Source organism: Hippichthys cyanospilos, chromosome 7 (genome assembly GCF_059441005.1).
Source record: "Hippichthys cyanospilos isolate Australia breed blue-spotted pipefish chromosome 7, RoL_Hcya_1.0, whole genome shotgun sequence".
NCBI lineage: Eukaryota > Metazoa > Chordata > Actinopteri > Syngnathiformes > Syngnathidae > Hippichthys > Hippichthys cyanospilos.
In genome coordinates this window covers 5,071,490-5,096,895 of record NC_142375.1, presented here as the reverse complement: position 1 = coordinate 5,096,895, position 25,406 = coordinate 5,071,490, and the positions used below count along the sequence as shown (strand labels likewise).

At 39.2% G+C, this 25,406-nt stretch overlaps 1 protein-coding gene across 1 annotated transcript in view; it reads right to left on the bottom strand.

Annotated features, from left to right (window-relative positions):
• The window catches only part of neurl1aa (neuralized E3 ubiquitin protein ligase 1Aa), a 28,136-nt gene extending 13,207 nt beyond the window's left edge, over positions 1-14,929 (bottom strand). Inside the window, exons 1-3 of the mRNA XM_088419695.1 lie at positions 14,567-14,929; positions 8,230-8,480; positions 6,286-6,607 (exon numbers count right to left, since the gene is read on the bottom strand). Coding sequence (XP_088275821.1) covers positions 6,286-6,607; positions 8,230-8,480; positions 14,567-14,600 — 607 coding nt within the window. The 5' untranslated portion in view covers positions 14,601-14,929. The remainder of the gene's footprint in view (positions 1-6,285; positions 6,608-8,229; positions 8,481-14,566) is intronic.
• Positions 14,930-25,406: the final 10,477 nt, after the last annotated feature.

Sequence of the window (25,406 nt, the reverse complement as noted above, 5' to 3'; positions counted from 1 at the left end):
TGTCGCTACTGTTGATTTTACTGACGCAATTAAACGAGAACATATCTATATACTCAATGGCCGGCATGTTGAATTGCTCGTAAGGCGAGAGGTTTGTTCGTAAGCGGAGGACAAAATTCTCCCTGATCCACACTCGTAAGGCGAATTGTTCGTAAATCAGGGTGCTCGTAAGCCGGGGGCCGACTATATATATAAATATATATATGGCTTCTGTTTGATGTTGTGCTGAAGGGTCACATCATGGCGTTTATTGGTCGCTTTATCGATATAAATGCTAACTCATTGGTGAAATGACATTCGAGACGAGGCACTGGGGCCTGTTGACAGCTTTACAGAGATGCACTTGCTAGATTGTCAATTCTAAAAGTGCAAAGCAATAAGGTCATCTTACAAAATCTGACGAAATATGCATGTGTAGCACTTTACCCAGACTTGTTGATATAACTGACAAAATATCATTAAGTCTCGTACTGTGCCATATTTGCCTTAAAGCCAGAAAATTACAAGATGAATCAACGTAATCATGTAAGGTGTTCCACCCTAAACCTGTGATCCACGTTTCACCCCCCGACTGATGATTTGCATTACATTTTCAAGTCGTTAAGACATTTTTGAGGAGACATCCAGTATAAATTTGGTTGAAAATGGAAAAGATCGAAAATGTCTTCAATCATGAACGCCTTTCAGTCCTGCTCCAAAAGTACCTTAAGGTTCTTGCCAAAGGAATCAACTATCTTCTTCCACTGAAGAAGCATAAAACCTTATTTTAAAGAAGAAAACTAACAGGCAGTGTTTCTATCTCCTCCTCACTGTCCCTAAAGAAGTGGCCTGCGCACGTTTCTCAACTGAGATGTCACCATAAAAGGAAGAAAGAAAACCCTGCTTTGCCTATGTAATTCGCTTTGCTTGTGAGTGCGTGTTTTTTTTTGTTTACTAAAAATGACTGTATAAAGAAAGACATGTCATGCACTAGTATTAAAACAACACAAAACACTTGGAAATGTATGCATACATGTGTGTTTTTTTTTTTTTTTTGTAGCTTCACCAGCTGCTGCCTATCAATGGTGGTGCACCTGCGGTTTTAGCCAATACAATCTCTTTGGACTATGGGCCTCTGGCTCCTTTTAAATCAACCATTAACATAACTAATAGCTGTAAATAAAAAATAGTTGGGATTATGCAACTTCTCAGTATCATGATCGTGTGAACATGTTCTGTTTTCAGGAGCATGTGATCTAGAAAATGGGATAAACTTAGGGTGTTAAAGTTTAATGTATCACTATGGATTGAACAAAACTGAATTGACGAGTTCAATCGGAGGATGCTTTACATTGGGATAAGAATTAAACGTGTGGTTTTTTTTGTTTTTTTTTAACGGGCCCCCCTTTGATTAAAAGAATAAACCACCTGGCGTGCTAAATCCATTGTAAGCATTGACACATAGACACAAGGGTTGAGGTTGATGGAGGAAAAATGCAGCATGTCGATCTTGGCCCAAACACACTTTGGCTCACACTGTAAATGTTTTTGATTAGGGAATGGCAAGCTAACATGAGTTGGTTAGAGCGGGAGGTTGGCTTAGTAGATCTGCTTGCCAAGGCAGATGAAACATGCCAGGAGTGTGAGCCAATGTTAGAGCTGGGTGAGCGAGGGGATTTACTGTGTCACGTGCGCACGCAAACATGCACAATGGGGTTATCTTTATCCAACGTCTCAGGAGGGTTTTATCTGATCTCAGCAAAAGGTGAAGATAAAATAAAACAGGAGCTATAGGGAGATTTCAAATAAGATAGGACCGCTCATACAACATCAGAGAGCAAATGTAGAAGAAATGGCCTAGCTATGTTTATCTCAGCTGTAGGGAAGACACAAAAAAACACATTGGAGACAACGTTTAGTCCATTTACCAGGCTAGGAATTAGATGTACCCACCATAGCAGGAGAGAAGGTGATAGAATATGACAAGCGGAGGAGGGGTAGTGAAAAAGAGGGATGTTGTCAGAGAGGAATTTGTCCTAGATGCTTGCGATGTTCTTTATTCTTGGCACATTCCCTCACCGGGTTGGATGGCTTTTGAAACCTATAGGCTTTTGAGCATTGGGCTTCTCACACATACAATAGTCAAACAAAGAGGGAGGGAAAATACGCCGTCCCATTTGTCATCTGGAGAATGGACGTCATTTGCCAATGTAATGCCAGGACTTGTTTTATTTTTGTGTGCAGGCAAAATAAGCAAACAAACAAGAGCCAACCTTAGAACGTACTACTTTTTTCAAGTCAAGTAATAGAACAAGTTCCAAAATTTGAATAGTACACCAGTGTCTAATAACCAATCATTTTCTTCCTTTTATGGTGACTCGATAGTTGACAAACATGTGGGCATTTGTTGTATCTGTAATTCAAATTCTTGATCATTTTTAATCCAATTTTTACTAGGTCAAAACAGCCGAGATTCACCCATGAAAATGTAAAACCACTTGCACAGCGACTGGAGCTGCATGGTCCAACATTGCTTGGTCGGGATCCTTTGATTAGTGGTATCCTCACAAGGGTCGCCTGCTTGCCGGTGCCTATCCCAGATGACTTTGGCAGTAGGCGGGGAACATCCTGAACTCTTTGCCAGCCAATTGCGGGGTACACAGAGACAAACAACCATTCACACACCCTATCACACTAAAGGACATCCAACGCACCTGCCACGCATGTCTTTGAAGTGTGTCAGGAAGCCGGCCGGAGTGCAGTGGCAGGAGCCCACACGGGCTCAGGGGGAACATGCAAACTCCCCACAGGGAGGCCAAAGCGAGGCAGATTTGTACTCGGGTCCCTCAACTGTGAGGCGGACGTGCTAACCACTGCACCACCAAGCCACCTATCAGGTATAATAACATTGTTTTTATATTACTTATCTACTGTATGTATGAGATTGCAATGCACACAATCTGGTGCATTCTCTCCTTGTTTTTAGATTGTTTTCTTTTCATTTTTGTTTTTTACTACTGCATCACCTGTATACTGTAGAGGAGCTGTTGCCAGAAGCTTCTACTCCCTTTTGTAGGTTTCTACCAAGAGCATGATGGGGAAAGAAAATCACTAACGAAATCAAATTAAGCTTTAGGTTTTCAAATGAAAATTGTGACTTTAATGTGTTTCATTTTTGTGAAAATTAGTATCAAGAGATTCGGTAGCTGGACCGTACCTGATTGAAAGTTATTGTTCAATAACGCTTAGCTTTCTACTCACACTGCTTCTTTTCTGGGCACTTAGAAGCCTCAACAGGTCAGTTAACATTTAAAAGACGTGCGGTTTGTCAATTCAACCATGCTTGAAATTTTGTGCCATGAACATTGTCTCCTTCCAAAATGATTCAAACAGTCTATCTAGTCTTATAACTGTTTTGTTTTTTTTGGAAAGTGCAGATCTCGTAAATTTTAATGAGCATATGTGATCATTTGCGATCAACTCCCAGTGATATTAGTTGTGTTCAAAATGGTTTGATCCACTGGTCCCAAACCACTAGCCTGCATTTGATTTTTCTTTGTTTGTATGGTTTGGCTTTTGTATACTGATGGAATTTGAGTTGCGAACCTCACCCGCTGTTGGTCAATAGATGTCAGTCTGTTTTTTTGTTTTTGAAAAAAAGAGTAAGGCTCACTGGTTTAATCCAAATCTGAAATTAGGAATAGCATTCTTGTCTATCTTAATTGCATTTTTTTGCTTTTGAGTAAAGCCCTGTGAAATACAAGACAAATGACATTTTCTTCAAAGGTGGTTTTGCTCATCTGATATGTTCATAATGAATGGCCCGGGCTTGCAAGCTGTCGGTGTCACTTTTGTGACAAGTGTAAACAAATAGTCAGGGACAGCTGTGCCCATATCCGGCAAATCTTCATGCATTGTGATAATCTTGAGGAGAACCACCTTGCTTGAGGCATCTACCTGAGACACTTTATTTAGCCACTTATCCTCACGACTTCACTATACGCACTTCTTACTTGCTTTTATTACGCCTTGAAAGCTGACATCCCTGAAGTGCTGTCTTATCTGTGTCTTAGCCTGTTCGTGAGTTATGTGTTTAAGTGTTTTTTTTTATGTTTCTGTTTGCACTTTTATTTTATAGTACAGCACTTTGGTTGACTACGGTCTTTTTTAAATGTGCTTTATAAATAAATTTGACTTGGCGAGGGTCGCTCACTTGCTGGTGCCTATCCCAACTGTATTTGGGCATGAGGCAGGGGACAGAACTGGCTGCCGGTTGATCGCAGTGCATATAGAGGCAAGCAAACATTCATGCTCACAAACACACCTAAGGGCAATTTAGAGTGGCCAATATAACTAGCATGCATGTTTTGGGGAATGTTGGAGGAAACATGAGTACCCAAAGCAAACCCATACAGGCACAGGGGGTACATGCAAACTCCACAAAGGCCGAAATCGAACCCAAGGTCCCTGAACTGTGAGGCGTGCTAACCCGTCCGGCAATGTGCCGATCGTAACTTTTTATAATCTATATAAGCTTTAAATAAAAATTGGAGGAAAAAAAAACAGCTAGAGTTATTGGTCGCACTTAGTTGAGTGGATGAAAGCTTTAGTCAGAGGTTCTCAAATTCTATAGTAGTCAAAAAAATGTTTACATTTAGGGGCAGTCTGGATCACTCCTATTTCGTCTTTTTTTGGACGCAGGTACAGTTCAACTGTCGTAAACGTAAACTAAGGTTGATACGAATCCTCGACTTATTTAAGTACCTTGGTTGAAAAAACTGCTCAAATAATATTTTCTTGTCCCAAATACCTGCTTATTTAGACTATTGGTTCTTGTTGATGCTCTGTATGAGAATAAAACATTCCAAAAACACGGTGAAATAGCCAAATTGAAAATAAATCTTACCTTTTCAAATAATATATGGACACAAATGCCTGGGTACACTTATTTTAAGCTTTTCCCTGCATCATGTCAACTTGCGGAGTAATGACTTGCCGAACCTTTCTATTGCAATGAAATCACAATCACCAATTCAAGGCACTAACAAACAACTTCATTTCACTGATGGTAAACACTGTTGTGGCTGCATGAGGCATGAATTCAGGTGCACTCAGCACTCAGGTGATCCATATTGGCTGGCAAGAGCCATATTTTTTTCTTGATGGCATTCAAAATGTGAATGCCTCATCTGCCAGTGTTCCATTTCATAACCAATGAAGGAGATTGCAGAGGGGCTTTTTAGGACTATTCTTGGAAAATATGATGCCGACTACGTATGCGTCAAAAAGTGGCTGAGAATCAGAAAAGTTTACCAGGTACTGGATGCCAATTAACTTGCTCACCATTTGGTCAGTGCAAAAAATATTTTCATAATCATTCTTGAAGAAATTATTGTTTGAAACATGAAAATGACAATGTTCTAGAAATTGGAATATTACTGTAATTTCTTTGGGCATTTCAGATTTCAGCCAAGTGTTTCTCATTTTTGGTTTTTGGTTTCAAACAAACATTTTAATTTTGGTGCATGCCTACTTTTTAGATGAGTGCAAATCTCACCAGGATGAGGTATAAAACTTTAAATTTTGAAAGACAACAAAAATGTACAAAAAGTAAAAAAAAAAAAAGTCTTGTAAACGATTTGTATCTGGGCCCTGTTACACCAATCCGACGTTGAAAATCTGGAAGAGTCTGGGCGGTCACACCAACTGTCAGTTTAAAAAAAACAAAAACAAAAACAAAAACAAAAAAACACTGAAATTGAATCAGTGTCGGACTGTAGTGACAATTGGTGATTCTGATTGGCTTGTCAATCAGTGCACAGGGAAGAAACAAAGTGGATGAATGCAGTAAGCAAAGCATGAAAATTTCGCTCTGTTCCTCCTCAATTTGATGTACAATGTCTGTCTCGACCGAAGAGCAAGTTGATGACTGTAACTATTGTGCATTTTGGCCTGGAATTCTATGAAATTACTAAGTGACACTATGGGAAGACATGAAGACGCAACTGAATAAACCAGGTAAGACTTCACGTATGCATTGTTTTAGATTTCTCTTCTGCCCACATAAACACCTCTTCAGTTGGCATTTTATAAAAATGAGGAATAGTGGCTAATGCGGCCGATTGTGGGAGGGGTATTACTTCTCATGCATGCGCAGAAGAGATATCGTTTAACCTAATTTTTGCAGTGACAAGTGTCGACGGTGAGGCCAACGCCACAAAAGGTAGGCGTCGGTTTCACGTGGCCCACGTCGGATTGGTGTACAGTATTTTGGCCTTACGTTCTTATTGGTAACACAGATCTTACCTAGCAGCTGCACTCCACGGGTCAGACCATAAACATCAATTAGAGCCCAGAGGGGATCAGTGGTTCGGACTCCGCTGAAAAACAGCATGGGACTGGACTCGTTTATGCGGTAGAAAACACGGCCTTTCTTGTCAACCCAAAAGGCGATAATATTCCCCTCATTAGCAAACTCTTCAGGTAGCGCCTTCGCCCAGAAGCCGCTTTGAGATACCAAGTCTGGGCAGGCATATTTTGGCAGGTTGTCTGGGTTTATCCTGCAGGGATCTTTGGAGGTGAACCCCAGACGCAGCGCTCCACTCCAACAACACTGTTTTTTAGTAATCTGGGGGGAAAACATGTTTTGAAGTCAGTGGTGTATAAGTGGACCACGAAGTTAGTCAGATAATAGAAGACAACTGAACCTGAGCGGTTTGACATGAGTTTCATTCCAATATCATTAGGTGATCTTGGTTTGGTCTGAGTTCAATTGGAGTGTCTTTAACAAATGGCCAACCTTTATCATTCCATTTTTACCATTCACACCACAAGAGAGCCTGATTATCATTAATGCGACTGGGTAGGTCAATTCAATGTGTTGAATAATAAGAACCAGGGTGGCATAACAAAAATGCTTTTAAATGCCTTTTAATTATTGACCATGTTATTTGAAAAAAATGTTTTCATTCAATTTCAAAACTAAAGACTATTACCTACATACTACTACTACTTTGGGCATCTGCCCATTTAAACAATTTATGTTGAAACTCATAAAGAAATTGTTTTAATCAGAAGTTGTGAACAGAATCCTAACTCTAAACAAGGCACTACGTAGTTCGGATATCCCCCCGCAAAAACTGAAAACCGCAAGGTAGAACCCCACCACCACCCCTTCATCTGTCAGGGTGGTACAGTGACCGAACATGATAACAATCAGAGTTTACGCTTGAAATTCATATTTATTGCAAAAGCAGTCTAGTTAACATTTTCCCCAACACTTTCTTTCATTTGCCGTCCTTCCTCTTCTTCTGCCCCGCGTTCGAGTTGTCACATGCGCGCGTGAGTTTCTTGAAGAAGACGGGCCAGGCAATCTCTCAATCATCATGCAATCACTTGTCTTGTAGGAGTGCCCGTGAGCTGATTGAGAGATTGCCTGGCCAGAAGGAGAGCGAGGAGGAAAACTATAAAATGAAGTTTGGGTAGATGTTTCCTAGACTGCTTTTGTAATTAATTAATACTTTGAGTGTAAACTCTGCTTCCGTGTATTATTTTCGTAAAGCAACACGTAGGGCACCAGTTCCCCGTGATTACTGATTCTACAGTAACTTCCATGGTACTGTAGAAATTGTAGCAGAATTAACATTACAATGAAATTAAGCATTGTATAACAGTTATAGTACCAATGATTTATCACACACACTTCTGTGTGGTCGCGTTTGACTCATTGGCGGTGCAGTTACCACCCTCTACTGGTAAAAGGTTCATACAACAACTTACAAAAGTTTAATTTCACAGCATTTCAACTAACTGAAAATAATAATGAAGTTAAAATCAACAGTGGTTATTTTCCCTGGCATTTGTAACACCAGCTTCCCAGATATTTGTAATACCAGCTTAGAAGGAACAATGAAAGATGTTTTTTTTTTTTTTTTTATTGAATGTTCCGTCAGCTAGATACAACGAAACATTCAAATGAACAAGGACAACTCTGATGCCAGAGCACCAACACATAGTATGTGATTTTACCAGTAGCAGTGTTGCACTCAGAAATTACTTGGTGATCAAACCCACCAATTCTAACCCTTAATGCTGAATGTCAGGCAAGGTTTCCATTTTTTTAGAGTCTTTGCTATAACTGTCAGAGATCGAAGGCTAGAGCTCCCAGTATTTGGGCAGACACTCTACCGTTAGGCCACTTAGTTGCTAACAGACCTCTCATCAAACTAAATAATGAATGAATCTGACTACCTTGAGGCGGACTTGCTCATACAGGGCTATGGGCCTGTTGCTGAAGGTGATGGCATTGCAAAAACTCCCCTGCCTTTTGACCATCTTCTGGGCAATGTCCATGACAATTTGGGAACCCTTAGCATTAGGGTGGAAGAGAAGTGGGCTGACTGGAAGGGGCCCACCAATGCTACCACACTGGATAGGCAGGCATCTCTTGGATTTGTGGTGACAGCGGTGGGATGTTGAAGGGAAGGGGCCTCCGAGGGATTCTGGAGGCAAAAGACAAAACAATCAAATCAATGTAGTACATTTATACCTATACTGCATCAAATAACTGCTTGTAGTTATTTGTTTCCATTTGATCCCCTGCCCATTTGACTTTGACACCCCAGCTTCAGATTATTAGCCATATTGCTTTGATACGTACAGTAACTAATTGCATATTTACCAACAGTATTATAATTCCCGATCTCACATTGAGTGGTTAATTTTCTACAGGGCTCAAGATCTATCCCACTCAAGACATTTGAAGCGCTTTGCGTGCCATAAACTATGGCGCTTCATCAAATCTTAAAACGCTTGGAAATGAAATATAATGTTAACATGTACGGGTCAACATACGGACCAAAATTACGTTTGGCTTTTAAGGACTGACTTTAACAGAGCCTACTTTGTATATACAGTAGATGTGTGTTTTGAGCGTGAAACAGCTGAAAGTGACAGGGACAGATGTCTGATATATCCCGATGACCATCAAATTGCTTGGCAAGCTTTCACTTTGATTCTAAACTTGTCCTTCTAGTTGTATTTATTTAGTAAGGACCCTTGCACTATTTCATCCAGCACGGGTATCCACAAAAGGCATTAATGTGGTCTTTTGTCTTTGGCAGAGCCACAGGAGAGCAATTGAATTTGAGGCACCTGGTCCAAGGCAAATTGAGCTGAATGCATTACCCAGTTCGAAAGAGGCGCAGCTGCTATGTGTGAATTCATGTTCCTTAGCAACCCCTTGTAGCTAGAGGTCTTGTGCCGCAATCGGATCCAGTCAAAACAAGCCTTTTGTTATTACAGGACAAAAACAATATACGTTTTCAAGCTCTTCTATTGAAAACAAACATCTTTTGTTGTTGTTTTGATCTATTTTGTAATGTCAAAAAACATTTTTTCAAGACTTTTCAGACACTTGCAAAACTGATTGTAGCTATGGCGGTCGCCTTAGAATGCAAATGAGAGCCAGCTTATACTATAAATGAGCTGACTATTTTAGCAAGCTATCACAGGCTTTGCGCAATTGTTTTGTTTTAATCATATGCAACGCATCAGATTATCTTCCCCATGATGTGAATGCACAATTCAGATTTTTTTTAATCCAAATTTGGGCCTCTTTCTTTGCAGATAAATAAAAATCTGCAAAAATCTGATGTTAATATGGGTTGCATTTGCAGTATGAACACATCACATCCTTCAATGTGAATGTAACCTCAGTGTCAAGCAGTCATAGACAGCCCTGACTGGTGACCAAGTCGACTTTCTCATTATCTTTATCTGCAATTGGGTATATGTGCAACCTATTTTCACATTTGACAAAAAAACGTGCTTCTTCCCCATCCAGGTGGATAGTGAAGGGGAACATTAAACAACTACAATGTTTGTTCTTTTAAAGAGCCAGTAAGCCAATATTAAGTTTTTATCCGGGTTTACATGTATGTTTGCATGTATATATATATATATATATATATATATATATATGCATTAAAAATAATCATTCCATCAATCTGTTGTATTGCTCATCATTATGGTGTACTAGGGCTGGGCAATTATACATAATAATTTCCCAAAAATATTTCAATATGTTTTAGATTCTAATGACAAGGAGTTATTTCATTTAAAAATGTAATATTTGTTTGAAGTATCAAAACTTAACAACTTGAATATAGCATCATAGCTTTTTACGCATTCATCCTTTCATGTTGAACACTTTATTCTATGACACTATTTTTTGGTCAAGTATAAAATGTATTGTAATAAATGGATATCAAGCCTCTTGCCTTTTCTTTTGCTGCATCCACACCTTTGCTGCGTTACTTCTATGAACACATTCAGACAATAAAGAAGAATCTCGATTAACTATCATATCTATTTGATCTTGGGCTGGGCGATATTGGCCAAAAATGATAAGATTTTGTTTTTCAATGACTCTGGAAACTATCATTTGTACCAACAAAGTAATGAACCCGACAAACATTTATTTTAAGATGTTTTTAAAAATATATTTTTATGTAAAATAGGTTATACCAATTAATTTGATTTATTGTTCAACCTCAGACCTTGAGTATTGTAATTCATGCCATATCATATGGAAATATCTGTTGATCTGGCAACCGTTACAAGCAGACACTTAGGCAGCAACAAAGAATAACAAGAGTATACTAAAATAAAGGCCACAAAAACAGTCAATAAAAATAGAAGCGGCTGATATGCGTTGTCTGGATTTGACCTCTTTGGAACTATGTTGTACTATCTTTGCATGCATGAACATTGTTATAACTGTATCTATGTGGTCCAGCAGGTTTGTACATGAATACAGTGGTACCTCTACTTACGAATACCTTGTTAGGAAAAATTCAGCTTATGAAATGCCTCGGTGGGAAAATATTGTCTCAAGTAACAAGAGAAAATTCAAGATAAGAAATTCGAAGGAACATCACTCCCAGAAGTAGATAATGTACCACTCACCTTTTAATGAGGTTCAACATTAAAACTGCTTGTAATTATTTTTGTTGTGTTCATTTTTAAAATGTACCGTCAAATTTGGGTTGTAAGCCACGGCATTTCTTCTCGCATGCGTTGAACCTAGCGATGTACCTGTAGTTTTGTTTTTTTTTTTTACTAGCCACAAGGAAGCGTGTTCCACTCTGCAGTTTTTGGAGGTTTTTTTTTTTTTTTTTTTTTTTTTTTTACTAGCCACCAGGGAGCACTTTCCACCGGATTCTGTGAAAGCAGCCATTATGAAAACGAACAAAACCAGCTGTGACTCCTGGGCGCGCAACAAAAGTTTTTTTGGACATCAATTTGAATCGATTTAGTGCAGACATTGAAGAGGAAGATGATTAACTTCTGGTGGGCTTTCATTGGGCATGTTAATGTTGTGTTGGTCCAGTATTCAAACAATTGGAGTGCGCCTGGGTTATGTCGAAAATATATTGGTGCTGCTCTTATTTCTAAACATGCAGTCATGTTCCGTTTGTGTTGAAGGCATGATCTTGCTAGAGCCAGGCAGTTTGAAAAAAGGTTTTCAATAAAAACAAAAAATTGAAAAACTTCCATGTAACATCCGTGTTACAACCTGCGGTTTACATTACTTTGCAACCTATACAAGACAAATGTAGATTTTCTGTTCAATTTTTCTTGGTGTGGCTTATAATCAGGTGCAGCTTATAGTCAGCATCTAATACATGTAATTCTTTTTGTCATGTGGTTATCTTTAAATTGAACACTGTTAAAATAAATACATTGTATTTATTACTTATTGTGTGATTTTCTTCCTGAATATTGTGATAATCCAACTGTCGAGTGACTTGAATAATTGAAATCATGATGTGGTCGGGAAAGGTTAAGTCAGTGGAGATGATGACGTCTATAAGATGTCATTAAGTAAAGCTACAGCTCTCCAGCTGTTCCAGTACTGTCACCATTACTTGGATTATACAACAACGATAATCAATAATACATTGACTCTGCTACGCAATGTATCACAATGATGCTGGTTTTGCAGTTGTGAAGAATGTGTGCTGCCATAAATGTGACCTAAGGTTCAAAACGAAAGACAACTTTGCACAGATGTCTAACAAACAAAAGGGTAACATGTAAGTCTGTGCTATTTTCAGTGCGCATTGGTGTGTATATCTACATCCTGCGAGGGGATCCTCCATTTACACTTTGATAAAGTTGATGTGCTGCCAAAAGGCAGAAGTCACATTTGTATGACAGTGACACTTGCTCGCCAAAGCGCCATCTGACCTTGAGACATATGTTTCTGTCACACCCCTGCAACTGTTGCACGCTGATTGAACTTCTGTATTCCTTGTTCTTGCTCACGTACTAAATGCAAGGAAATGGATGGACAAAGATGCATAAAGCAAGAACAATAACCTAAGGTACATTCCTTGACTGACTATTTAGTGGGTCTAATAATTTCAATTTCACATTGATTTTGCCTCCTTGATATCTCATAACAATGTGATCATACAATAACATTCAATGTGACGAACAAGTCTCCAAGTGTGTATGCAAATTCCTGCTTAGTGGATTACACACACACGAACACACATTATACATATACACACACACACACACACACACACACATATATAAGTAATGCAATAGTAGTGTAATGCATTACATTTCAAATACAGTAATATTGTAATATAACTAATTACTTTGAAATGACTAATCAGTAATAAATAATTCATTACAGTTTTGAAGTAACATGCCCAACACTGCATACAGCACTGACACAGGATTTTACTCAGGTGCTTGACCTCGATTCCAGTGAGAAGGTGCTATATCCTCCTCGGTCTTAGTCTGTCCTTCTTTAACTAATCGGATTAATGTTGGGGCTGCAATTAGAATGATTAGGTCTTGTAAATATTCAAAGGCTACAAGGGGTTCTGGCTAGGCCAGAGGTCGGCAAGCCATGGCACAGACTCATATGTGGCGCTTTCAGCCTTCTGCTGTGGCTCTCGGTAAATTTGGAAAATAAGTATTCTATCTAAATTTCAAAAACAGTAGTTCAGGAATACAAAAGTGAAAATTATGATGCTCCTGTAACATTAAAAAACAACATTTTTAGACATTTGATGAAAGTATTAGTATAAAGTTTGGAAACACCTTCAATTTCCATGGTTTCATTATTTTTTTTTTCCCGACTAGTTAGTTAATAGAGCTGGGCAAGCCACTGCCAAATTAACCCATCACCCACCTTCAGCTATTAGGCGATTGATTGCCCAGTTCTGGTAATCAATACTCATGTCACGCGGCAGCAACACACAAGCAATCATTTGCTTAAATGAAAAATGTTACTCAAACCAAAATGTTTTTGATTTTACACTCTTCAAAGTGTCTGTGTACAGGTCGACCTTGTGTCTAAGTCGACCCGCCTCTTTTTTACTTCAATTTGGACAAATTACAAATATTATCCACACTACCTTGTTGTTGATAACAAAGTGGCAATAAGGTGGCGCGTGACAAAAGTGCAAACGCGCTAAAACAGATGCATACAATACTGTATTACAGGTGTATATATAATCATTTTAAGCTTTGTAAATGACATGATATTGCTTATTTTGCATTTGAATTCATGTTATTCAAACACAGATATGTGGGAAAAATTGTTGTGGTTTTGAGTTATACAGCATTTGATGATGCCACAATATGTCCAGCCCCCGTGGATGGAGATGAATGGATGCCGGAAGCGCGGACAAAAAAATTAATTAATAAATAAATGTAAAAAAAAAAAAATACAAAGGTGGACTGAAGATTACAGATATTTGGTTTGGCTTGAAAAAAAAAAGGAGAAACAACATTGGCTGGGCATCAATGGATGACAACTGACAGACCAGCAAAAAAAATGTAAAATGCTTACTATGACAATTCTAACTTCCACAAGTCACTTATGTACAGGACCAGCCACATATTACTACATCAACATTAAGGCATATTAGAAATATTAAAAATAAATTAAAAAAAAGGTTTATCTAAACAGAACGTTTTATATTATTCAAAGCAGGCATATACTAGAATTGTCCAGATGACAACTTTGCACATCTTTGTATTTTCTGTCAGCCTTACGTGTTTGAAATCTGTGATATATCTTTCCAAACCTTTGATAATCTTGTGCTTTTGAGGAAGTGATCTTTGGAAAAAAAATTAAAAAAAAAACTTCGCATAAAATATATCTTTTTTTTGGGATCATTGGTGGGGGCTACTTCTGCTTTTCCTCCCTCCACTTGTAATTTTGCAATAAGGCTAGTTCAGTTTAGTAATCTTGCGTAACGTTAACGCGAGTTAACGCTATTATTCTGTGATACAAAAATATTCAGCTCCCAAAGCACAGCTGGGTTTTGCTTCTTTATGAAGGGGAACTCGATACCCATCACAAGGCGTAGGGGGAACACCACAACTTGGCAAACACAATATTTAACAGTTTCAATCACCTTACCAGCCTTTGATAGCAAACGGGAATCTCCACTCCGGGAGCCCCATTTTGAGCGTTATGGTGAAGGCGTTTGTGCGCTACCTGACAGCAAACGCTCTCGTGATAGCATCAAAGCAGCGCTCAACGATGATTCCTTACCGTACAAAGCATTTCGCGTTATCTGTCCACCCATTTCTGCGTGCCTTTGTGCTGCTTATCGCCGCCGTGGATTACACTGATGCTGGCGTCGCAAGGCCGAGCGCTCGCGACATGATTCCATCCAAAGGTAGCCAGCCGCCTCTCGCCACCCTCCCTTCCCCGCACTCGATCCGAGGCGAACACAAGGCGAGAGCGGCCCACGCCTCCTTCGTCTTGAGCGCGACCGCACGTCCGGGACGACAAGTGGCCCTCATTCAGCTGCAGCTCTCCCTGCCTTGAGGCGCATCTGTCACCCGTATTTACATAAGAGGTGGAGACTCCGCTTTTTAACGCTGTCACTGCCGCGGCCGTGATGCTTGGCAAAAGCAGGCGCGCTCCAACGTCGTCAGGATAAACGCTTTGTCTTGTTGCGTTTATTGCTCGTCACTAAACGTGTGTGCGTTTTTTTTTTTTGTGCGTGCATGACAACCTAATTGGTCATTTTCTGTGCAGTTCTGATATTGTCTGCGACGTCATTTAAGAAGGTAGTAAAACGAGCGTGATAATTAAAAAAAAACAATCGAGATTTTCGCTTTTTATTTGGGAAGAGAGTTTGCTGGCAATAATGATGGTTGTGTCACAACGCGGCATGTTGGGAGATGCGTGGAAAGTAAACGGACCCAAAAGATGCAGGGAAGCTTCGAGGATGCTGTGCTCAAAAACGAAGATTTAATTCAGCTCGGATGCGAGACAAACTTGGAAAAGACTGTTCAAGACAGTGTCAAACAAAACTCGAAACTTAAATTTTTTTAAAAAAAAAATTAAAAAAAGACGGGGCGGCGACCAGGAGACAGTTAAACTCTTGGAAATACATTCATAGACATATATGACAATGAACTGGGACCTGAAATAAACCCATGCTAATTGGGAAACACGAAACAGCTGGGCCGGGTCAAAAGGCAAGGAAGCTGATTGGAGGAGAGGGGGAGGGGGCAGGTACACACAGACGACAGGTGGAACATATCACATCAATGAGGTCAAACACGAGGGGGACAAAACAGTAACAAGACATGAGAACCACAACAAACCACCACTTTACAAAAAAAAAAAAAACAAAAAAAACACCACCAACCCACATCAAAATCATGACATATTGTTTTGCTACATTTTTGTTTATAGTGATGGCATTGGCCATTGCATTATTTGATGTATGCTTTAATGTAATTTTAACCAAGTATAACTGGCGTTATACTTATTTTTGACACAACGAAGAGGAACAACTGAACTCTGAATAAGGCATTCATTGCCATCATAACTGTGGCCTTAACATGCAAGTCACACAAACAAAAAAGATTAAGCAAACAAAAAAAGGTAACCACATAAAAAACACCCAGCAAGAGAGAAGTTAAGAAGGAAAAAAAAGAAGCAAACAAGAAAAAAAAGAGGCAAAAAAGAAAATGGAGGCAAACAAGATAAGAGACACAAGAAAAGCGCTAACAAGAAAAAGATGCAAACAAGAAAAAAGAAGCAAAACAGGAAAAAGGACAGACTCATGAAAAAAGAATCACGAAAGAAAAAGCAAGCAAACAATAAAAAGGAGCAAAATTACTTTTCCTACCTGGAGTGGTTGGTGTGGGTGGGGGAGAGCGGTGTGGACTCACTCCTGATTGGACGACAAGGGGGCACATGATTGGAAGTGAACAACGTTCAACTTTAGCAGGACGACATTCAGTGGACTCGTTTTTTTTTCTCCTTTTGAAAAATAAGCGCTCCCAAGTGATTGAAATGTTATTGCTGTTTTCAAAAATACTTCCTTTTCTTGATTCATTTTTTTTCTTGTTTGCTTCTTTTTTTCTTGATTGCTCCTTTTTTCTTGTTTGCTTTTTTTATTTTGCTTCTTTTTTCTAGTTTACATCTTTTAGCTTGTGTGCCTCTTACTTGTAAGGTGTTCTTGCCTTTTGCTTGGGATGACCTTATTTTTGTTTACTTAATGTTTTGTTTGTGCGGTTTGCTCTTCAGGGCTACCTACTGTACATCATCTTGAATTTACCCTCCAGTCCACCTTAAAAATGGGGACCACCACCCCAGTTTTCCACTCCAGAGCCACTATCCCCAATGCCCATGCGATGTTGCACAGTTGTGTCAACAAGAACAGCCCCAAACCATCCAGAGCTTTTTGAAACTCCAGCCGGATCTTATCAATCCCAAGGGGAGGTTTTTGACCACCTCCATGACTTCAGTCCCAGAATAGGAGAACCCAACACAAAGTTTTCAAGATTCTGCTTCCTCAAGGGAAGGCCTGTTGATGGAATTGAGGAGGTCTTTGAAGTATTCTCCCAACTGGCTCACAACATCCCAGACAATGTAGCTCCTAGGATCATTGGTACATGCAAACACCTCCACCTCAGTGGGATGATGTCTCATGAGGGGAGTGTGAAAAATAGTCAAATGATGAATGAGGTGATGTCAAATTTAATATACTGTTTTGAGGTAAATATTTGTAGTGTTGACCACACACCCCTGGTCTGGTGTTTAATAATTCAATGAGATAAAATGGCTAGAAACATTGGCATGAAAGTAATAAAATGAACAGAAAAGACACCAGTTAAATGGTAAAATAGCAAACTGAGACATGAACTGTGTACAAGCATACAAATCCACAAGTGCAATTTGCAGGGTCGATGGGAGGCAAGCCGAATAGGTTTCCTACGTTTGATATGGTCTGAAGGTAAAGTTTGACACAAATGCAAACAGAAACTATTCAAAGCAGTCCTAAGAGCCAATCACATGCGTATCTGCAAAATTCGAAGAGAAGAACCCCTTCCAATTTCAGAAGCAGAAAAGGATGGCTGAAATTTTGCAAACTCTAATAGTGACTTATGAAGGTCTAGTCAAGGGTGGGGCTCCATTGTTGCTAGTACATAACCCTGACACCTAGGGGAAAATGTTGATATCTATGATTTTTCTGCCATCCTTAAATGCATGGGGTGTTCTCAGACCCCTTGATACCTACCACACACTATTTATTTCACAATTGTATTTAAAGCTTAACAATTACATATTTTATTTATGATGAATGATGGACGCACAAAGCCATTCACAGCCACCCTTTGCCAGTCCTGACTGAGGTGTTGGGTCAATCTGGCCACTCCACAGAAATATTTCTGCCTGTGCCCCTGGGTGTAGTATTGGATAAAGAACAAGGGCACTCGTTATAGCCCACCACCGACATCTGACCTAGCTGATGGCTTTCAAGTGAAGCCCTATAGGTGGCATTGATATGTCATCACCCCTTGTGTGGGCCTGAATAGTAAAGTCGCTCCTAGGCTGACACTATTAAATAACCAATTAAGAAGTTTTACCTATTCGGCCAATTTGAGAATATGCGATGTGAAAAAGACCACCTGCTTCACACGTTGCACTGGGCCAAGGGAATGAAAAAAGAAAAGAAAGGAAATGAGACAGATCGATCATCACGAGTTCATCACACGTTTGCACAGCAAGTTTTAGAATAATGATGTCTCCTTTAATAGGCTGAGCCTTACTGAAAATCCCCTTCTGCCTATTCTTACGCATGCACTCAGCAGGTCTCCCAGATAACTACATATTCAGATATTAGCAAAGGTGAAAGTTATTTAAAGGGCATAAGGTCCTTGGTGGAATGTGTTACTTTTTAGAGGAGTTAGAGGAAGATAAGTGGAGAAGGCCTAATTATATCTTTCAAAATGTTCTAATATCTTTGACCCGTTCAGGCTTCGGGCTGGATGTTGCAAAGAAATGCCTTACTATCGCTGCGGGAACCCAAAATACCATTTCCTTGTCTGGTATATAGCTGCAAAATGTGCTCGGGAAGGGTTTGGGGATCATGATTTGGGGGTCATGTGAAAGTCATGTAAGTGGGTTGGTATATTTTATAATGCTGGTAAACTCAACTCACTCTTTTTTGAAAAAAAATTATTGTAAAATGTATTTGTCGTTACGACAGTCCTCCAACTTTGATGCGTTATCTTTATAGATTAATGATTATCCTGGCCATTTAAACTTTTCCTCTTTTTTTCTACTGTTCCTATGCTGCCATTTTATAATATTAAAAATCTAATCATTTAGGAGTCATTATTCCTTCCTTCCGCCGTATTCATTTCAATGCAAAGCTTTATCGCTGCTGGGACGGTGTCTACAGTTTAAAAGCAACAAGCGGCAGCATTGGTTTTTGAGAAAAGCTGCTTGTCACCATGGTCTATAAAAAAAAATATATATATATATATATATATATAATAGAGGGGGCATTGCATCCCTGTCAAAATGTCAATCGGGCTGAGTATATCAATAAGTGGTTGACTGATTCAGACAGTAAGACATTCAGAAATGTACAGTAGGTGTTGTCAAAAGCATTCTCAAAGGCCATTATTGCATCACTGGCTGTTAGCTTTTTCTGTCACTCAACTGCCATGTATCCAGCAGGTTTTCTAGCAGAATTCAGTATACAGGAGAGGTTTTATCATGTTGCTTGCGCACGGACACAATGCATAAATGCAACGTGAACTGCAAAAGAAAAAAAAAAACGGTGGTTCATATGTGCATACTGATTTGTCCAGTCGGTGCCGAATATTACTCAGTTTTACAAAGAGCCTTCCCATTCCTAGTGTTCACATTGATAAATTATATTTACTAGCGATAACCCGGTATATTCTTTTACAGTATGCCATATAAAGTAATAATTCTGTAAAATACATTGAGTTTTTCAAACAAATCTGTCAAGGTGTTGTCATTGATGCATGCTCTGAATTTTACCTGATGTCACGGACAGGATATATAATTTTTCCAATTATCACTACAATTTGTCGTTTTTAATTTTTAGACAAATACACCACATACTACGTAGTTTGAAATAATTTTGCTTGTTTTATGATGTCAATATTTACAGAGAGGAAAGGCGCTTAAATTGGGTCATTGCCTTATGGAACTTCCTCTTTCTTTGTCATCGAGTCATAATGGTTTGCATGGACTGCCTGCAGTCCCCAAAAATGTGCTGGCTTTCTAGAGGATGTTGTTTTGTCTTTAGGAGAAGGAAGCGGTACGGCATCGATTTTCCCAGCTGTGTTCACTCTCTACTACAGGGCTGTCCTGTTGCAGTCAAAGCAGCTCACACTCCATTTCTGGAGAGGATCCTCTCATCTGCTCCTCTGTCCAATTTTGTAATAATGAGCGATGTAGAACGCTCCCTCACCTACCTGTCTGACATTCACTTCAACTAGCCCAAGCACCACCAGGTGCAAGCAGTCATCCCTCCTGTATTAAAGCTCGCCTGTCCTTTTTCCATCGCCAGATTTTCATCATGCTAAGGGCTCTAGTGTACTGTACCTCTATGATCAATCTGCCCCTGACAACCCAAACTCCTCCTGTTGTAGTCAGAAGACCCTCTCTGCCTGCCTAACCTGGATATTGCCTGCCTCTGATTCAGATTTCCTGCTCTAGCTCTGCTCCCTCTGTCTGTCTCCTGATCCTTTGTGTGGAAGCCAGCCTCTGTTGCCCACCTACCTTGTTCTCCTGCTTTCAATAAACCAGTTGCTCAACGCTCTTGCCCTTCTCTGCATTTTCTTGGGTCAAACGTCTGATTGTATTGAAGGTGTACACAGGGGGTCCTCGGGTTACGGGGGTCTCGACTTACGATGTTTCAAGCATACGAACGTGCGCATGGAAATGAAATTAGATATTAAGCTGTCTAAAAATGGTGGAACGGCAGAACAAGTTACGGCTGAGATCGACCCTGCCTCCCCACTGCCTGTGTTGCCTCCCGCCGGCACGTCCACATGGTTTGTAGCAGAATGACAGTCTCGTAAGCGCCAGGGTGAAAATGGCCGCCACGCTGTTTTTCGGTTTGACGGCCCTTCAAACCAAGAGTCCTTTACAAAATAAAATGCGGTGCAAGAACAAAGTTCATCCGACGAAACGGTGCTAACAGGGGCAGAACAACAGTACAATACTTTACAATACTGGACGTATAGAGTAATTGATTTATTTTATTCGTTTTTTGTTTTTTTTTCATTTGTATGGTGTTCCGACTTACAATGTAATTCTTAAGATCGGATCCACGTTGTAAGTTGAGGACCCCCTGTATAAATAAAATTAGTTACTTCTGCCCTATGTTACAATAAAAAAAGAATGTTCCCTTACTTAGAAGGAGTCTGACAACAATCTATGTAAATAACGTATCTGGCCTGTTTAATTAGGACATGACAAAATATTTACTGTAGTAAATGCAATTGTGTTGCCTTCTACCTGTGCAGATGTAATGTCAATGAAGAAACCTCATTATACAGTCTATAGATTTCACAGTTGATTCAGCAGAGCCAAGTGATGTCAGTGAAACGAAAAAGTGTACTGCCATATCTATATTTGATCTGTGAAAAGGTCAATGCAGATAACTTGTAAACCATTACCATGGGAACTGTTGTGCTGTTATGGGTGGTTGTCAGGGAAACCTGGCTCAATTCTGGCCCTTTTTTGCTTTTCATCTGACTCACATGTACTGTGCTGTTCTCCTGCAATTTGAAAATAGCCATGTACACCCTGAGTGTATTCAGGGTAGTTACAGAAGGAGAAAAGGTGTGTGTTCTCCTTCTGTAACTACCCTGACAGCACAACAGTTCCCATGGTGTGTGTGTGTGTGTGTGTGTGTGTGTGTGTATATATATATATATATATATATATATATATATATATATATATATATATACATATATATATATATATATATTCAATGACACTTTTTCTCACAGGAAGGGGGTAAAAAATGTTAAAATCTGGGAAAGTTCAACAGTTCAACAAATGAAATTGAGCAAAAAGGGTTCTTTGCCGTTGACCCCAAAATAAAGTTTCCATTAGGCTTCCAAATCATTTCAGAGGCATCATTTATCATCATTGTTTTCTTGTTTTAATGTAGCTACACAATTTGCGTGTGTGTGGGTTTAATGTCAAATGATTGCATTAGGAAGTTTGATCTAAGATTTTTGTGTCAATTAACCTTTTAAGCACCAGAGTAACAAAATCGCACCAGGCAACATTTACACAGCATGCCTTTAACTCTAACCATTATCAACCTACAGCCTTTCCAAATAGTGATATAAAAATGAAACGAAAAACACACTGGCACCTAAAGAGTTTAAACATGATTTGCCATTTGGTGTGACCTGGTGGTGGCTTCTAGTTTTATCATGGATATTATAAATAAAACACATTTTGATGGCATTTTAATGGTTCAGCATGATTTTGTTTTGATTTTTTTTTTTCTCAGTAGGTAACATCAATATTGCAGTATTGCTTCAAGATCGCTCAAACATGCTTGCTTGTATTAATGGTCATTGAGACTGGACTTGCAATGAAAAATGCGATCATCATTTCAATTTCATTCCTCTCATTTGTGTCACAAAGTGCACATGTCACCATTTGTATCACAAGATGTCCCCATTTGCGCCACAATATTTTTAAGTTATGCATGTCATTGAGCCTTTCTTCCAAGATGTCATCATTTGCATCAACAAGATGTCATTAAGGCTTCTATGTCATTTAGCCTATTTAAGTCAAGTCAAAGTGTTTATTGTCATGAGCGGAGTGTAGAAACACAGTTCTCCGTACAATGAAATTCTTACTTTGCAATCCATATGGATGTTATAAAATAAGTACAAAGTTAAGACAAAAAAGGTATAAACACACAAGTACCAGAGCAATAATGTGCAAAATAACAGCAATAATGTGCAAGTTTGCATGGCATATTCAAATAATAGGCACGTGTGCATAGCTCTTTACAAGTGGTGTGCAAAAGAAGAAGCGCCATAAATAGTGCAGAAATTCTGAAATTGAGTGAATGGTCTTGGCATAGCCACAGCTGTACGAAATGTGTGAGATGTGAGAGTGATATTTTTAAGTTGTATTGTGCTACTAGTGGCTGTTGAGGAGTCTAAGATGAAGAAAGAGATTCTGAGTCTACTAGCTCTGCATTTTTGTTCTCTGAGCTGGTAGATGCTCTGCAGGGAGGGCAGTGAAGTTCTGGTGATTTTGGATGCTATTTTGACACTAGACCTATGCAGTCCGTAGTAGTGGAGTGGCCGTACCACACAGTGATGCAGCTTGTTAGGATGGACTAAACAATGCAGCTTGTAGAAGCTGCTGAGGAGCCTTGGTGTATATTGTATAGGTGTAAAAGTATATTGTTTATATACCTTTGTGAAAGATTCCTGCGCGTTTGTGTATGAGCCGGGATAAACACACATGCACACGTTCATCGCGTCAACAGCACTTCGAAGATTTATTATTACCAAATTGTCTAATGCAGTTTACAAGCCAATTGAGATTTCTGGATCATTCCCGTGTCATGGTGAGAATGATGCCGGTTCCTCATCCGCCCTCCTCTTTTATATTTGCCGGTCCACTGAATGGGGGTTGTCGTCCGTCTATGTCATCATGTTGGGTTGTTTCCTGTCCTCTGCTGCCCCCTTTCGGTTGGAGGATTCCAATCCAGACGTTTCAGCAACTGTGCAGATGCTTTTGAACATACTCAAGTACACATTAGAAACATTCTTCTATTTAAACCATTATATAGCCCTGACTTTTATTGTTATATTAATCTGATCTTCTAACTCCTACATCATAAGGTACACTATTTCAGTACAGTATTTTTATTGTTTGCGCCCATATGTGTGTGTGTGTGCCCCGAACGTCCCCTTCAGTGTCCAGGTGAGGTCCTCCCTGATGTGGACGCCCAGGTATTTAAAGCTACTCACCCACTTCACTTCCCGACTTTGGATGAGCAGTCGCTGATGAGTCCTCCTCTTCTTCCTCACCTTTTTGGTCAAGTTTAAGAATGTAGGTCACAATTTGTCATTAAGCACTTCATATTGTTCCTTTATGTAAGTTAAATTCTTTCCATGAAGTCTTTGTCAGATTGTCGTGTACTCTCTTGGGAAGCGGTCTCATATTTTATATGCGTGTCTGGAGCCCGATCCTGTCTTTCCTGGAATATTCAAACGCCTGTTGTCCTGATCTGTCTGAAGCCAGATACTCTTACTCTCCAAACCTGCCTTGTTTTTAATTAAAAAACTGGTCTCAACTCCTACCTTCCTCCTACCTGGAATGGTTGCCAGCCAATAAAAAGACAGAAAGAGAGAAACAACCATTCGCACTTGCAATCACACCTAAGGGCAATTTGTCCAATATATCAACCACGCATATTTTTGGAATGTGGGAGGAGTGCCCGGAGAACACCCATACAAGCAAGGGGAGAACATGTAAACACACAGGCAGGCCGGGGAATAAATCCCAGATTTCTGAGGAAAGTTTGGATATTTTTCAATAAATCAAAAGTAATTGCCAGAGTTATCAATAAAATAAGGGACTGGAGAAAAGGCAAGCCACAAGGTGATCTGATGAACTTGGCAACAGAACAAGTAAAGTAAACAAGAAAGTAAAATAAGCCAGTCAAACTTTTCAATCAGAAATTAAGAATAAAGAGGATTTGTGGTGAGTACTATCTGAAAAAAGGGGAAAAACACCTCTTGATTACATTAAACATCTCTTTAGATCAATGCCAAGATAATTAAAGAGTTTAAAAGAATATAATCATGACTAAATTAAATATTGAACTTAATTTTTAAAATCAATTTGCAACCATAAACCTTCAAATATATTGTTTTGTTCTTTTAAAAACAGGATTTATTTGACAAAATCGAGCTTTCTTTGATAAAAACACTTTTTTTTGCGCCTTGTCCCCATATAAATTCTTTCAAAATCGGACCATATATATACCATCAAACTTTCAAACAGAGTGTTATAAAATTTTCAGTTGTAAAAAATACATTTAGAACTGAAATGCAGCGGTAAAAATCGAAAAAGTTACATGGAGATTATTATTATTTTATTTTGTCCCTCGAAAATGTAAACTTGTGGATTATTTGCTATATAAGGTGCTTTTGAGAACATTTAAGGCTTAAGGTGCGCCTTATAGTGCAGAAAATATGATGTGTGTGTGTGTGTGTATATATATATATATATATATATATATATATATATATATATATATATATATATATATACGTTGCTCATACACTCACACAGGTACAGTTGTCATTTATTTCTGGGAAATGCCAGCAATTACAGGGCAATTACTAGTGAGAATGTCAGTGCAAGTGCGTTGGCTCCTCAAAGAGCAGTTGTCATTGAATGACTTTGAGGTCGACTCTTCGTCATCCACACAGCTGGAGAAAAAGAACACCTACGCATCCGATATTCACCGTGTGCACATATATCCATGTGCATGATTTATATACCGTACTGCCTGCAATGTATGAGTGTACTTGTGCCATGGAGATTCAGATGAATCGGAATAGCAGATCTGATACTCATCTCAGATGAAAGAAACATGCTATTCTCTCATCTCACAAGTGTGTATAGTTGAGGAAAGTGCTTGCAGCAGAAAAAAAAAAGAAAAAAAAAACCCTCCAGTGGGCCCATGGCAGATTTTGGTACTGCCGCTTCTTTGGCTCTCAGCAAGACAGCAACTGAATCATATTTGACCTTTCCAGAAAGGAGAAGAGGTTTTCTACTGTTATTCCTCATGGGAGGACATTCCAAAACATTTCAATTAAAAGGCTTTCTTGGAGTGACGACAACACTGCTTGCAAAGTAATATGAGTATACAGTAGGGTAATTTTGCCGCTTTTGGTTGTTTTTGTTTTTTTTCAATATAGTTAATGCATTGCTCTAAAAGGGCCCCATATTCATTAAAATGCATGGTTACGACAATGAAAGGATGAACAGAAGGATGGGTGGACGAATGGATTCATGCTTGACTTGATTTGGACTTTTC